The sequence below is a fragment of the Emys orbicularis genome, chromosome 22 (assembly GCF_028017835.1).
Source record: "Emys orbicularis isolate rEmyOrb1 chromosome 22, rEmyOrb1.hap1, whole genome shotgun sequence".
In the NCBI taxonomy this organism is placed as follows: Eukaryota; Metazoa; Chordata; order Testudines; family Emydidae; genus Emys; species Emys orbicularis.
Window position 1 is genome coordinate 11,371,951 of NC_088704.1, and position 16,214 is coordinate 11,388,164.

Genomic DNA, 16,214 nt, shown 5'->3' on the forward strand with positions numbered 1-16,214 from the left:
ATGCCTGGGAGAGATGGGACAGAGACTTTCTATCACTAGGAGTCAGTTTGTAAAATACTTAGGGGTGGTGGAGGATGGCTAATTGCTTGTGTTTAACTGCGCAGACCAAATTAAGGCTCTAAGCACCGAGGGAGAAATCCATTATCAGCTGCTTTTAGATTCACAGCCCAAGTGAGGCCTTTGCAGCATTAAACACATTCAGTGGGAGGCAGAACTCCTTGGCATTCTGGGACTTTACATCAGAGTTTCCAGGGTTTGGGGGCAAGGTTCCTGAACTCTGCAGGTTCAAATACCGTGATTCTGCAGCCCTTTCTGTTTAACATTGGCCAGCTTCAGTGGACACCCCCTCACCCTTAATCACTGCCATATGCACGCTGTGGGCTTGATCCTGATTTCATTTACACTCAGGTAGTTGCTGACCTCAATGGATTTAACTCCTGATTTACACCCATGATCTGAATCAGGCCCAGCCAAAGATTTAAACAAAAATAGCTATCTAAAATTAGGCCCCTAAATCCATGTTTAGGCACCTAAATCAAGTTCCTAGGCTAAATAAGTAGCCTTATTTCCAAAAGTGCCTAATCCCCAGTAGTTTACATTGAGGACTATGCAAGCAATGGGTTCCAGGCACTTTTGGAAATAAGGCTACTTATTTGGGTGTCAAACTTTAGGCATCAATTTCTGAAAATCTTGGCCCCCCCCAGCTTTTCCTCACAACACACCCCAAGGACAGTTCTGGCTAACGGGACAGCAAGACATTGGTCTCTGCACCGGTGCCGAAATGAATTTGGCCCAGCAGGTCTAACCATGATCTCAAACACGCTAGTGGAAAACAGGAGTAACCCACGGAAGGCGATAGAGTTATGCTGGGGAAAGTCAAGCTGCCTGGGAATTATACCTGCTCACACAGAGATTAAAGGTGGCCCAAAGGGTGCAGCCATAAATGAAAGGGTGTGGATGGGTTTGCTTTGTCTCACACCCTCTTGCTAGCTGCTTTTTCTGCCGCACTTCCCCATCCCCCTTCTCAGCCTGCAAGTTTCACCCAGCTTCAGCATGGCAGATCTATAGGAGTTATGCTACCCGGCCAGCTACATCAGGTTTCTGACCAACTGTCCTCGATGTGCAACTGACGCTCTGTATATTATTGCTTACATTGGCACAGAGATTGCCACTCGACTTGCACCCACTTACCCCCGCTGCATTTGGCCTAGTGACTCGTACCGGGGGAAGATCAGTAACATGCTGCCCAATGATACATTGCCCCTGTTTAACAACAACCCTAGAGCGATGTGATTTTTGTGTTAGAAAGAGCTGCTTCTTCCCACCGACAATCCACGCTGGTAACATCATCCCCAACACAAGGCCACAAACAGCAAAGACCCAGTAACACAATGTAACAGTATCAAAGCAGGGTTCTTTGTCCATACAATGGTCCAGGACTCGTCGGGGCAGTTACTTCGCGGTAGCTCTGAACTGAAGAGCTGAGGGCTAGGGAATTCATTGCCTTTCTCTTAAACAGAGGCGGTTTCACAGTTTACCTCCTTAGGGTGTGTCTACCTGGCAGCGACACAGTGTCTGTCCACCCACTAAAAACAACTGTGCAGGGAGCAGCTTGGGCTAGCCACTCCTGCACGTATTTGGGGGATGGGGTGGCTAGTGCAAGCCACCACCCACGCTGCAGCCACACGGCCATTTTTAGCACGCTAACTGGAGCTGAGGAAGTGCCTCTGTCTACCTGTGTTGGGAAGCATGCTCCTGGCTGCTGGGTAGACATACTCTTAGCTGACGTGACTGTCCCTCTATTTACACAGAGGAAGCAATGCCAGCGATCATAGAATATCAGGGTTGGAAGGGACCTCAGGAGGTCATCTAGTCCAACCCCCTGCTCAAAGCAGGACCAATCCCCAACTATTTTTTTTGGTCCCAGATCCCTAAATGGCCCCCTCAAGGACTGAACTCACAACCCTGGGTTTAGCAGGCCAATGCTCAAATCACTGAGCTATCCCTCCCCCCCCCCACTATCTAGTGCCCATGGTAATAAATAAATTAATAGAGATATCCTATCTCCTAGAACTGGAAGGGACCTTGCAAGGTCATTGAGTCCAGCCCCCTGCCTTCACTAGCAGGACCAAGTACTGATTTAGCCCCAGATCCCTATGTGGCCCCCTCAACGATTGAACTCACAACCCTGGGTTTAGCAGGCCAATGCTCAAACCACTGAGCTATCCCTCCCCCTGGATAGTAACTGGATCTCACTTGTTTCTTAGTTCTGATGAGGGCCATGTCAGGAAGCGAGCCCAACTCTGGTCTATGGTTCTAGCCCATGCTCTTCCCACCAATGATGTGAGGCCTTTTCCAACTGTGCCTACCCTTGTGCCACTACTTCACAGGTCCTATGGGTGGGGCACTGACAACCCTGCTGCACTAAATACTCAAAGGGGTAAGAGAGGATGGGATGACCTGGGGTTTTTATAATGGGCTGCAGGGTTCTGGTTCCACCTCTAGGCCAGGAGTTCAAATCCCACACAGGGCAGAAGCAACAGCCGCTGTCAGCACGTGCCCTGTCCAATGGCTTGCATGAAGTGAGCTGTTGGTCTCAATTCATTTCCTAACTGAGCAATGCGTCGCAAAAACTACTAGCACAATTACCAGCTGGCTGTAAAGCACAAGAGCTTCTCCTTACTTAACTAGGACCACGTCTACTCTACAGCAACACAGCTATGGCACTAACACTGTAGCATAAATGTATCCTACCAAGTCAGAAGGCATTTTTCCATTGCAGTAGGTAAACCACCTCTCTGAGCAGCTGTACCTTAGTCAGCAAACCTAGCCATGTCTACAGCAGGGCATAGCTTACAGCTGCCTGGCAGGGGTGTGAACTTTTCTCACCTCTGAGTGCCGTAGCTATGGTAACCTAACTTTTAAGCATAAACCAGGCCTCGGTGATGTATATTTGGGTTTCAAGTCTTGCTAGAATAATAATATCCAACGACTGCCTGGATCAGAGGGGTTGGGAGATATGGGACGGAGAACTCGGGTCACCACCAATACACATACAGGTGTAAGAAGAAGGGGATATCCTGTTCTACCCTCTGCTTACCGGCCAGCAAATTTTTCCTTTTGTGCTGGTGTGACTCCAGCTAACCCAGACAGAGAATACATTGGGGAAAGAGAGATATTTACATCAATGCATATTGAAATGCTTTGAGTACCAAAGGCATTACTGCTGGGAAGAGTAAATATGAGACCAGTTACATGAGCTGCCCTCTCACCCCCCATTCCTACATTAATTGTCAAGAAAGTACCTTGTTGTGTTGGTAAAGCTGATTATGTGACTGATTGTGCCATGGGATGATCAGAGGCAGCTGGAGCAATGTTGCTTCATTCCCTCACTATTATCTTGGTAGCAAAAACACCTTGTAATGGAGTTACACACAGAGGCTGGAGCTTTTATACCTGGAAAGGGGTATGTGAACTCTGACCCTTGGCCACTGGCATTCTGGGAAATGTAGTTTAAGAGCTGGGTGGGTATTTTGTTCTGGGCATGTCCGTTAAAGAAGATGCTTATAAGAATTCAATTGTTCATGCAAACAGAATGATGAGTCACCTGGTCCCAGATCCTCAAAGGTATTTGGGTGCCTAATGCCCATAGTTCTGCTCAGTTGGTCTCCCAGATGAGTATTTGGTTTTCAATGAAAGCTTTTAATGCTTTTCTGCTGGGGTCAAATTGGACTGGCTCCCAGTGGCAGAACAGAAAGTTTGTGTGTGTGCGGTGAGGGGAGGGTATTGCCATCTTGTGATCCAGAATCTGAGGTTTCATTTTAAAACTTCAGCTTGAGAACTGAGTGCAGCTGCAGCAGTGATGTCTGCCTGAGTCTGCTCACAGCCTGTGCAATAGCTCTGAACTGCCCCCTACTGATCTCAATGGAGCATTAACGTTGCATCCTGGCAATGAGGAGGATCATTCAAATGTCCCCGGCACACCTTTGCTGCTGCTGAAAGCACTCCCGGCAGGAGGACAGCTGTGTTATGCACAATCTACTGTGAGTGATGTCACCAGTGGGTGGAGTTTGGTTTGGGGGCAGACCCCCCCACCCCCAAACTATTATATCCTATGAAATGGTTTTATACTCCCGTTCCCTGCTTCCTTAGCCTGGCCTCCCACCTCTCTCGTTAGCAATCTCAGTGGAGATGACAAGCCTAGATTGATGAGTAAACTCCATTTTCATCCCAGGAGGTGGTTGCTCCTGGAGGGTCATCATGGAGGACACTGGCCCTGCTGCTGCACCTGCCCTGGGGACTTCATTCTCTGGTGCAATCATGAGGCACCTTTCATGAGTGTCACATATATAAGGGCTCTAGCTCCACAGGACTGAGTAGGTATTCTGCCATTGCTTCAACGGGCACAAAAGCAGGCCCTCAGTGAGCAATACACCACGTGAGGCTTACCTGATGTTTCTCTTAGAGGAGAGCGTTTCATAAACAGCCCTATCCTACCCATCCACACCCGCCAGCAGCGAGACAGGCGGGAGCTGCCAGAAACCAGCCCCACGCCCCAGAGCGACCCCACGTGAGGCGCTCCAAGGGAAGGGAAGATAATAACAAGCCCAGCTCTAGCAATCAATCCCGTCCTTGCTGGAGCTGCATGTCACAACATCAAGCAAAACCTCTGGAGACACATTGAGGCTTTGAAAATTATTCCTCCCCGCTCAGCCCCCTCCAGGGGCAAAATACTCATAAAATCAGTGGAATGTGCTAAATATGGAAGGAAGAGTCGGAGCTGCCTGACCTAAAGCCAGGTGGCTCCAGTATCAACAGCAAGCCAGTTCCTGGTGGAACAAGTCTGTGTTTGCTGCAGGTATTATGTTAATAGACTCTGCAGTCTGGGAGAACCAGATTGCAAGAGGAGGCTGTCTAGGAAAAGCATCTGGGTTTTTATTGCTACACACATAAACATACCGAACTGCAAAACTCCCCCTGGGGAATGTCAGAGCCAGTTCTGATCGCGGCTCCACTGAGAGGAGATAGTTTGGGAAATATAAATCCGGAAAAACTTTAGCATTGATGGATTCTACACGCCAAGAGCGTTATCCCCTAAAGTCCTTGGCAACAGCCAAACTGCTCAACGGAGTCCATTGGAGTGTCACCGACAGAGTGACCCGACCCAGACAGGTCATGATCTGCTCTGGAGAGGATCAGCCCCAGAGGGGCAGTGCTGTGTAGTGGTTAGGGCTCTCAAACCCACTCCCACATGTGTTTTGGGTAAGTCACTTCCGTGCTCTGTGCATCAGTTTCCCCATCTAACAGTAGGTACACTAATACTTTCCTACCTGAAAGGAGGGTTTGCGAGGCCGAATTAACCGAGTTCAGAGGGTTGGGTGAAAGGTACTATAGAGAGTAGCCCAGTGTTACTGGGTTTGCAGCATATTTGAAAATATAGATGGTCCCTTGTTACTCTGGAGGGTTTGGTTTTGTTTTGTTTTTTTCAGCTCTCTTCACTGCACTTTTCCAGCCCTTTAATCCACTTCACTGATACCCACAAACAAACTCCCAGCCACTTATGCAGCTGCAATTCACCGTGACTCCAATTCCTTCAGATCCACCAAGAGCTCTGCTCTGGCCTGAGCTGCACTTTGTGCTCATCACCACAAATGTAAACTGTACGGCAAGACCTTAAATGGCCTCTTGACTCTCTGCTTGTCTTTGTCTAAAAGATCCTGTCTGTAGTTTAGGGACAAATAGGGCTAGTTTTAAAATCGTTGTAGGAAACGTCAGAGCTCCAGGTCCCTGAATCTAGCCTAGCTGAAATGTACTACCTCCCTGACAGCTGTTCTGGGCCTGCATATAATAACCATCATCAGCCCGAGCTCTTACACAACTTCAAACAAAGTCCCATCATGCAAGCGATTGAGGGAGATGATCTGCAGAAGAGCTCTGTGCGTGCGTGAAAGCTGGTCTCGCTCCCCAACAGAAGTGGTTCCAATGAAAGAGATTACCTCACCCTCCTTGGCTTGCTGATACTTAGGGCCACCATTTTCAGTCCTGGCTGCCTAAAACCTGCTTCCTAAATCTATCTTTGGGCACTTCAATATTAATGGCCTGATTTCCCAAGGCACTGAGTGTCCAGCAGCCGCCACTGACCGCAGGGGTATTACGAAGAGCTCAAGCACCTCTGATAATCACGCCAGTTCTAGTCTATGGGATTTAGGAGCTTGGCTCTAGGCACCCAGCATTGAAAATTGTTACCTGTCTCTCTGCTGGCATTAGCTAGCAGAACTCTTCCTTCAGCATCACATCTCTTGCCCAGCTTCCTCTCTGCAGGACAGCTACCCACCATGCTGATGGGTGCCTAGCTAGCTAGACAACGTGGTCACACATGTAACAAGGCCCCCTTCATTAGGCGATGCCCCGTCTTGAGACCCCGCTAGAGCACCCCCACGGTTTCCAATGCAACCTTGTTAGAGACCCACCTTTGTTATTATTTTATATTGAGGGTGAGGTAGGTCCCAGAGGCCCAGGCAGGAGCAGAGTCCCAGAGTGGTAGGTGCTGTACATACACATATGAAGGCCCAGTCCCTGCTCCAAAGAGCTTACACTCTGAGAAAGTGACTGAGGCACAAAAAGTAAAAGAGAGAGAGAGAGAGAGAGCTGCAAACCGACATGATTTTACAGCCCAGTGCCTCTATTTAAATTATGCGGCTCACGGGAGGCCCGCGCTGCCTCTCAATCTAGCCCTGCCAGGTGGCTGATTTCTTCCAGGCATTATGGCAGAGGTGGGTGATAAGGGGAGACTTGAAACAGCACAGGGCAGGGTCCTGATGGATCAGTTCAGGGAGGATGTTCCATGCATAAGGGCTCCTGGATAGACTTCCACTGCGGTTTAGCACTGGGCTTGCATGGCCTCTACTTAAGAAGTACGGCACACGCATGCATAGAAAAGCCCATTGCCCCCAGCTGCCCTTTCCATGGCACATGGTCTTTTGGTTGGGAGCTGGAGCACTTGCTCTGGTAAGCCCTTGTGCAGCACACATTAAAGTCTTTGCTGCTTAGACTCACTCCAAGGGCAGCGCGTGGGCCCCACAATAAGCACCGAGTCCTATTCACCATCCCCCGTGGGCTTGTTAGTTAACTAGCAGAGCTGCGGGGGTGTGGTGGAAGCTGCTGGCGCATGGAGATTCAGGAGACCGCTCACACTGGCACCTTTCAGAGGCAGTTAGGGGAAGGGAAGGAAGGAATGGAGGGTCCGGTAACAGACTGAAATGGCTGGAGAGATTCTGTTGGGCCCAGCATGGGCATCGGAGCAGAGCAAAGTTCTCCCCCACTCTAAAGAGACCCCCTCAAGGGGAAGCCTGAGGTGGGGCTATTGGTCAGGAATTAAAACTACAGCTAAAGACCAGGCGTGGGGAGTCAGGCAACTGAGCCAGTAACTCTCCTCCTCTGCAAAGCGTTCAGCTGGGGAGGACTGCAAGGCGATGCGGCTGGGAGAGAGGGATTTGGCGTAGCTTGGAATGGCAAACCCCCTGCAGACTGTCTAGCCCCAGGCTGCCCTTGGGGCAAACAGCTACCCGTGCAAATTAAGGGCTGATGTTAAAAACAGCAACCCTAGATTAGATTCCAAGTAACGATTCAGCCCAGCTACAGAAGCAGCTTCCGAAAATATCTCCCCTTCCTCACCCAAGACTCTTCGCATGCATTATAAACATCAGCTAAAGCTCACAACACCCCAGGAGGGAGGGAAGTGTTATCACCGCCATTACCAAAGGGGGAGATTGAGGCCGAGAGGTCCCATTTCTTGACTAAGGTACCAAAGGGGCCAGAGCTGCCCAGTCCTACAGAATCCCCCGTCCCTTGCCCTAGTGACACCTGACTTCTCCCTAAATTCGACGGTAACATCTTCAGAATCACTTGCTAATGTATTCTAGTGGTAAACGTGAAAGGAAATTCAAAATCCAACAGTGTCTTGTCCTTCAATTTACAGGTTCCAGTTACAAGGCATGGGTCTGAAATACAAAATTGCCCTGGCATCCTACACACTTCTTGCACGCCCGGGCTGCAGGCTTTGCTCAAAAAAGGAGGCTGGATCTTTTCAAAAAGAGCCTTTGAAAAGTTTTCTCTCCTCCCGCACACTTGACTAACCCCCCTCCAGCTTCCTTCCTAGCACCATTCTTGAATGAAATCCCAGGCCTCCGGAAGCACGAGCTGGAAGCCCTGTCATCACGCTGACAGGAGTGTTAAACGGTTCTGGGTCTGCAAGGAATGGGACAGAAGGGACAGATTCTCAGCTGGTGCAGGAATTAATGGAGCTCAGCCAATCTATAGAGATCCGGCCCCAAAGAGCTGTGTTGATTTACACCAGCTGAGGACCTGGCCCCATGTGTCTAGGTCCCTGGCTTTAATGGCAACTCTGCAGCCAATTCTCCTGCATCCCCCACCACGATGCCCATTCGAGGCTTGCTGGCCAGTTGTCCAACACTTGCCTCATTGTTTCCATCGTTAAGGAACAAGAATCCGGAGGCACTGCTGAGAGATAAAGGGGGATGTTTTTTGGTGCTTCTCTCACACCTTTGAAGTGTGAAACCTCTTGAGACAAATCAACAGGAATGCGGTCCTCGCACTGTCATTCCCGCTGGAGCCGACGAGCCTTCGCCGCCCCAAGGGGATGGATAACTTTAAAAGGGAATCTTCTGCCAGCTCCGGTCTCAAGATCCTTTATCGCGGGCAAGTGACAGAATGCGGCGGGCTTCATTCCTTGGGCGTGACTCCTTCTGACTCTGCACGTATAAAAAGGGAGGGGTCAAGCTCGCAGCCCATCAGCGAGAGGGGGCAAACCACTGGAGGCGAGAGGAGAACTTGGACGACAGCATGGGCTCGTTGACTGCTGCTGCCCTGCGGTTCCCGCTGCTGCTACTGCTGCTGTTCAGCAGGAAGCCCCAAGGAGGAGCCAAAGCTCATCCCATGTACAGCTCGGCCTCCGCTGCTGAACTGGCTGACTTCAAGGTAGGGCAGCAGGCATCACTGTCAGAACGCCATGTAACCAAGGGCTGGGGGAGCGGGGAAGGTGTGCACTGCTTTGCCACTCACTCCGTCCCCTAGGGCAATTCTAGGGTTAAACGCTATCTCCCCCGCTGCCTCTCTGCATTTCAGACCCTGCTGGACCGCCTGGAGGACAAGCTCCCATCAGAAGAAGCAGAGGCAGGTCTGTCCCAAGAAATGAAGGAACAGGATGAGGAAGCCCCAGGAGATGCCTCACGCCCCCTTGCTCCAAGGAACAGCGACTACGTTAGACCCCAAAGAGAAGGCCTTGCCTATGGGCGCAACAGCTGGGAGCTGCCCGAGAAACCTCCGTCTGCCCTGAGGAGCAAGCTACGAGCACTGCTGAACTCGCCACGCAGCACGAGAAGGTTCTCGGATTGCTTTGGCCAACGGATAGATAGAATAGGAGCCCAGAGCGGACTTGGATGCAACAGCTACCGGGTAAGAGGGAGAGGGAATGGCTAGATGACTCAAGCACAGCTGGGGCAATAGAGTAAGGATGAAGCAATGTTACGCTCTGGGCAGAGTTCCCAGGAAGTCAAGGTGGACTGTCTAGTTCAGGTTAAAAGATGGATTTTGAGGGGTCTCCTACGCCAACTCTCTTGTTCTTGTGCTGCAGCGTCCAGGTGGATAATTTAAAAAACAGTGGGACTTAAAATGGGTTGGGGGCTCTAGCTACAGTGAGCCTCTCTCTTACGTGTCTTTTCTGAACTTTTAGGAAATTTCAATTTTTAGAAACGATAATGAAGACTGCGTCCTTTTCTGGCTGAGTCCCTAGCAGTCAGTTCCCTAATTTAACATAAAGTGCTGCAGTGAGAACACATAACCCCGGTGGAATGGTGCACTCAGACACCAGCCACAAGAACCACCCTAGATAGAATCCTTTCAAGAAGGATGCATTTGATTCCAGAGCAACGGAATCTTCCACAGTAAGGACCATAGAAATCAAAGCCCATCTCTTGGGGGTCAGTACAGCATTGTCCCCCTTCAACATCGAGCATTCTGCTCGGTCGAGTTTTTACAATCCAACCTGAGGGAGTTTCTACCTCTTCTTCCCATGGGAGACTCGTCTGCTATTTAAAAGGTATCAGGGCCAGTAAGTTTCCCTCACTCTTCAGATTCAAATGCCGCCTTTTCTTCATTTCAGCACATCGTTCACGGGGCACGTCCTCGATGCAAAATTTACTAGGTTAGATCCCAGCCTCAGAGGATCAACCAGCACGAGGCGGACAACTTTGCAGTCAGCATAGACCAGGGCAAATCCTGTACAGCATCATGTTAGCTAGTCCTGGTTACACCCGAGTCCCAGCATGGCACTGAACACAATTGGCCTTGTCTACACTGACTGCACAGTCATCATAGTAGCTAACTCGCCTCTTCAAGGTCCTGGTCTCACCTGATAACACTTCGTAATGATGAAAGGTTAGCCCCCGGTGAACCACACTGAACAATTCCAGTGCCTCATTGCTCTTTGTGTGATTCAAGGATTTAAACATTTATGCCTTAACCACCACATCTTACTCCTGTCTTAGCCGAGCTCTAGCTATTCTGCTCAAGTAGCCCCGCTCTGGCACTGTTCAGGATCACGGGCAGCACACAGTACGATGTGTTACCTTCACACCACTTTACGATCCCAGCTAGTCACAAACCACGGGAAGGCTCCTCTCAAAGCTTAAATGAGCTACTAAAAAGGAACCAGCTTCCATCCTCTTTTGTGATGAGTTCAGGACAGAGGGGCCCAAACATTTAACACCGCAGCAGCCCAGCTGGAGGATGGGGGAAAGGGACCCGGAGGGAAAAAAAATAGGAGAAAAAAGGGATGCTGCCGGGCTTCTCAATGGGAAGGGGCTGCTGATGCACCAGTGGCTGCTTAAGTTGCTCCTGTCTTTATCCACCCTTTAAAATCCTGCCTTGCATTCGTTCTGATTCAGCTGGTTTTTAAGAGCAAGGATTGTTGAGTGGTGGGACTCAGGAGATCGAGGGTCAAATCCTGGCTCTGCCACAGACTTCCTGTGTGACAAGTGACTTCATCTCTTTGTAGCCCAACTCCCGCTCTGTTAAATAGGGATAATAATTCTCCCCCTCTCTAGCTGCCTTGACTGTAGTCTCTTGGGTGTGTGTGTGTGTGTGTGTGTGTGTAGTACCTAGCGCACCGGGAGCCCGCTCTCCGTAACTTTAGGTGCTATTATGATGACCACTGTTTGAGCAACACACTGGTGATTGAACCAGGGAACTTCAAAGCTAAAAGCAGAAGCTGATGTACTTGAGCTAAAGTTCCCTATCTGTTACACGCTCACCAGTAGGTTATGCTCCGATAGTACAAATAACCCCCCAAAGAATAAAGAAATGTACCACCCCTACATTTACTTGTCTTTTTCTCTCTCCTTCAGTTTTGAAGCTATACCTGGAGATGGGGGCAATCCTAATCTTCTTCCTCAGATCCCTGGACATCGAAGCTCTTCCAAAGTCAACTGCATCTTCTTAGCTCCTCGCTGGTAACTTATGTTGCAGCAGGGACAGTAGGCGAAACTCAGCTGCCATCTGGCTTCACCCATTTGCAAACAATTTCCCCCCTCTGCCCCCCCCCGGCACTATGAGTCAAACAATGTACAGGATGTTGGCTTTCTCCCTGAAGTGTAAGGGTTAAAGGATAATTTTAGTCCCTTGTCACTGAAAAGAATTCCAGCCCAGATTTCAGCACCTTGGACAGAAAGTGCAGGTCTGTTTCTTTCATCAAATAAATGAGTGCAATAAAAGGCTGTGTTAATTTTTCCATACCCTGCATGACCTGTCTGTGTGTGTAAAAATGTAGCTCATATTCAGTTAAGAGGACCACAACAAAATCTCACCGGCCTGCACTAATGTACCCGCTAAATATTAGCAACTGAAAGGTATTGTGGGTCTCCTAACAAGCGCTCGGATTAATAAGCCTATAAACCCCATTTAAGTCTGAGTACAGGCAGGGGCTGGTTTAAGCATAACGGTATTATAGCTGCTGTATTAACTCAACTGTGCAGAGTATAAAACCAAACACCGTTATCTATAACCAGCTTACGCCTTTCTTCTCCAAGCAAGACACTTGCTGCTTCTGTCCTATGAAAAAATAACCCCCCCACCTACATACAATCCTGACACCTCGGCACAGTCCCTAAGCTGACAATGCTGTAGCCAAGTGCCTGGCATCTGTTTCACGCCTGCTGGGGATGTTTTTAAACTGAAGATGCACTGAGCTGTCAAGTGATGTCCCATAGCACAGGGTGGCCTAGCTCCCTTTTAAGAGAAGTAGACCGTTTCCCCATTTTTTTACATTACATCGGAGAAAGAAATTGAAAAAGAGGCAGCTCCCATTCCCACCTCCATCCCCATGCCAGTGCATCTGTGACGAGGAGGAGTAAGTGCAGATTGAGTAAAGGAGTTTTCCTCCCAGCCAGCATGTCTTCCCCAGCTCCTGAGTGGAAGCGCAAGAGACCAGGACCACAGGAGCTGCACTTTAGCCCACAGCCACTCAACCAAATTTTGAACTTCCCCGCTCCCTTGGGGCGGGGGGGGGGGGGGGGAGCAGGTGTGTCCCTGTCAGTCCCTCGGGCCCAACCACTGCAGTGGCTCCCTGCCAAAAGACGATGCTTGGTGCCAATTTCCATCCCGCCCACCCAGGAGAGTGTAGGTTGGTGACGCAGCAGGAGGCAGAGGGCAGCATCTGCATACAGTCGAAGGTTAAAATAAATCAACGCACAGCAAGAGTGTCGCATAGGATGCGGAGAACTAAGAGGCCGTTACTACCATCGTCGTGCTACAGCTCACATGCAAAGGAGGGAGAGGGGGGCTGCACTTGCGGCTGCCACCTCCACGAATGACATTTTAGGACACACCTTAGGCAGCTCTGCCTTATGGCAACTACTACTGGGACGACGGCCGAGTTTTGTTTCAGCTCGTGTTTTCTATTGGACAGAGATGGTAGCACAGCTACTTGAGATACAGTAAAGCCAGCCCCAGCCCCAGCCCCCCTACAAGCACTAAGGATGACATTAGGGTGCCAGCAATACCCAAACCTGCCTTCGCGAAGGAAACAGCTGGATACTTAGATCCTTTTATAAGCTTACTGGGGTGGGGGAGGGAGGCCAGCTAAGAGAGCAGAATATCCTCTCCACTGCAGAAGGGACCATCTATAAACCATGTAGGACCAATCCTGTTGCCACTGAAGTCAACGACAAAGCTCTCCCATGAAGTCACCGAGTACGGAATTGGAGGTATCGTCCTGCTGAAATTAATATATTGGGCATGAACTTGGCAAGGATTCCAAAAAGGATCAGACAGTGGGATGGGTAGTTAGAACCTCCAGAATTACCCAAACCAAATCCTGATCTCTGGGGAAGAGGGGCGGCAGGGTGAGAAGGAAAAGGTTGCCTAGGGGGAGGCGTCCTCCTTTCTCATAAGCAGCTGGAACTGGCCCCTGTCAGAGGAGATGGACCTAGACTGACCAGTTATCTGAAACAGTAGGGCGAGACCAAGTTGTAGTGTGCCTTCCAATACAAACAGCCAAGGGCCCTGGCCAAAAAGCTTATAGTAAACTGCATTCATGGCTTCCTCCCTTGAAAACAGGTTCTTAGATCTATGGCTGTTGGAACATTTTTATTATTGGGAGGAATAAATAAAGTTTAAACAAACCATCCAACGGGGAGGAAGAAGATCACAGAGCCCAGCAGGTGCAGAAGGACACACGACAACATTTTACTCTCAGACGTTATGGTTACAAGACGACATCCCAAGTGCCAAAGTTCAAATAAAAAATATATTCATACAAATTTAACAAAAATACAGTTTATATACACCGTGGAATCAGCTTACATCATCTCGTAACAAAACAGTGCAAAACAAATGATAAGTGGCTGCCCCTGGCATGGCTCATAGTACAGAGGAGTTAAGACTTGCTACCCTGCGTTAACACTGCACAGGAAGCAGGAGACAGCACCCTCTACTATTCCAAGCTTCTGCCATCAACACTGATCCACTATATGGACTCTCCCCCTTAGTGTTACTCTGATAAGAATAACAGGCACCTGTAGAGTTTCTTTGTCAGCTGTTTAGCAATCAGTGCCAGACCAGAAGCAGTTAAGGTTTGCGAGAAGGGAGTTCAGTGGTCAGCTAAGTTTGAGCAGTCTCAACTGAGGAGAGGATCCGGGATCCTTTGCACCCTTCGTAAGTGGCACATGCCAGAGCCGCTGGCTGGACTGCATCTCAGAATCCCACTCAGAGAAGAGCATCCAGGCACCCCTTCATTTCTGAAAGAGGAACTTTCCCTGCGATGGGCTCTATGCAATATTGTTGAGCACACCTGGCGAGTCTATTTGTGAATTTCTTTAAAGCGGCTAGCAGAGTGCCATAGTGGCCAGTTACGTTCTCCTGGCTGCACCAGCGAAAGGAACTGGTTTCCTCGAGCGATAGGTTTTTAGTAAGATGGATGCTTAGGCAGAGCAGGTGCAGCCGAGCACGGGGTGGAGTCCGCACCCTTCGTAAGGGAAGACAGAGCTGGTGTCCAGACATACCTGAGCAAGATGTTTCAGCTCAGCTTGCCTGGGATTCCTAGCTCCATGACCTCATTAGTGAGGCCAAGACATGGTGTGGCAAAATATACTGCCACGACTCATGTACTGAATAAACAGGACATGACTGGCAAAGGCGACTGACAACGTTAACAAGCCCTATTTTTGGAGGGGGGGGGGGGGCAGGGAGGTAAGTGAACTCTCACACAGCAACTGAGTAGAGGGAGAGGGACCGGATCTCACTGGGCTTATGAAGAGATAGAGGGTGTACATGGCTGCCGCATCTTGTGGTTTGTGCCTTAAATGCCCGATCGCTAAGGTAACCCTAATGAAGTGGGATTGCTTTACTGCACTGTGGGACTGTCTAGGTGCCAGAACCTAGTGCAACACACATGTATTTCAAACTTCCAGTTCACCTTGGGGGAGAATGGGGGAGGGGATATGTCCTGGAGTTTCTTGGACCAGTTCAGTCTCTTTCAAGCCATGGAAACCAGTACTCCTCCTGCCCCAAAGCGCAGGAAAAGTGAGTTATTGACAAGCCCGCTCTAGATATGGGTGAAACAGGCTGAAGACCCTTAGTCAACTTAGGTAGAGTAAGGCACCCCCTAAGTCAAAAGCACAAGCCAAAGTCAACCCGCTTGACAGTCATTTAGACTCCATTAACTAAAGATCTCCCTGAAGAACTGCATGGGCAGCTGGGACTGAGTCATATTTCAGATGGGCCTGAAGAAGTACGAGGGTGCCACTCCCAGCACAGCTATGGAGCCCAAGGGGAAGGGGTACAAGATAGGTGCTGGCCCTGGGAAGATGCCTTTACTTCGCTCTGGGGAGCTGAAGGATCAACACACACCATTTGGGCTACCCTGGAAGGTTCTTCTGAGCACACAGGCTATTTGGAATGGTGGAGGAGACTGACCAGCTGCCAGGGGGTGGGGGGGGGGGGGAGGGAGAGAAGAGGCGGGGAAGGTGTGAGGAACGTGTTCCATGCACCCCGGTCACACAGGACGCCACCCGGGCTGGAATGCAGAACTCGGATGGTACCTGCTATAACCAGATGGACCCAGGAGGGTGAAAGTCACTTGCTGAAGAAGGGAAGTTTTGCATGACATGTAGCAAGGCTCCTCCCTCTCCACTCAGCAGGATATGCAAGGAGAGCCAAGGCCTCTGCTCCAGACTCAGGGAGGAACAGGGCTTCACAGGAAGTCTGCCGCCAGTCTTGGAAGAGGGGAGATAGAAAGGAAAAGACAAGACCCAGGGAAGGGTTTGCTGGATTTCATTGGAAGTGACTAAAGAAAATCTCCAAAGTGAATCAACCAATATGTAGGTGAGCCCTGCCCTGCCCGCTGGGGGCTCATCCTCCACTATACATGTCAGAATGGAGTCAGGGGAACTTCTTTCCTCCAGGCTGTAATGCAGATACAACAGTTATCTCCTATCTACAACACAAACTGCAACCAGCTCCTATGATTTGGCTCTTTGTATGGTGTAGATACCCCCAGAGACTGGATCTCCCTGTACCTACTCAGCCACCCACCACCTGGGCTGCAGGGGAAAGCGTCACCAATTCCTAAAAGAGACTTGCTTAATGAAGGGCACTTCTGCTCTGTGCACACTACCTCTTACCTTAGAGAAGTTAGAGTT

At 49.8% G+C, this 16,214-nt stretch overlaps 1 protein-coding gene across 1 annotated transcript; it reads left to right on the forward strand.

Annotated features, from left to right (window-relative positions):
- The first annotated feature begins 8,862 nt into the window (after positions 1-8,862).
- LOC135893343 (natriuretic peptides A-like) lies at positions 8,863-9,811 on the forward strand. Its single transcript, XM_065421137.1, has 3 exons — positions 8,863-8,997; positions 9,145-9,474; positions 9,752-9,811. The coding sequence occupies exons 1-3, from the start codon at positions 8,863-8,865 to the stop codon at positions 9,809-9,811; spliced, it is 525 nt and encodes a 174-aa protein (XP_065277209.1).
- The last annotated feature ends 6,403 nt before the right edge of the window (positions 9,812-16,214 follow it).

Bases quoted from the DNA above. Each gene is read 5' to 3' on its own strand.
- LOC135893343 (XM_065421137.1), top strand. From the start codon at position 8,863: ATGGGCTCGTTGACTGCTGCTGCCCTGCGGTTCCCGCTGCTGCTACTG. The intron at 8,998-9,144 runs GTAGGGCAGCAG...TCTGCATTTCAG, and splicing joins CTGAACTGGCTGACTTCAAG to ACCCTGCTGGACCGCCTGGA. The intron at 9,475-9,751 runs GTAAGAGGGAGA...CTGAACTTTTAG, and splicing joins TTGGATGCAACAGCTACCGG to GAAATTTCAATTTTTAGAAA.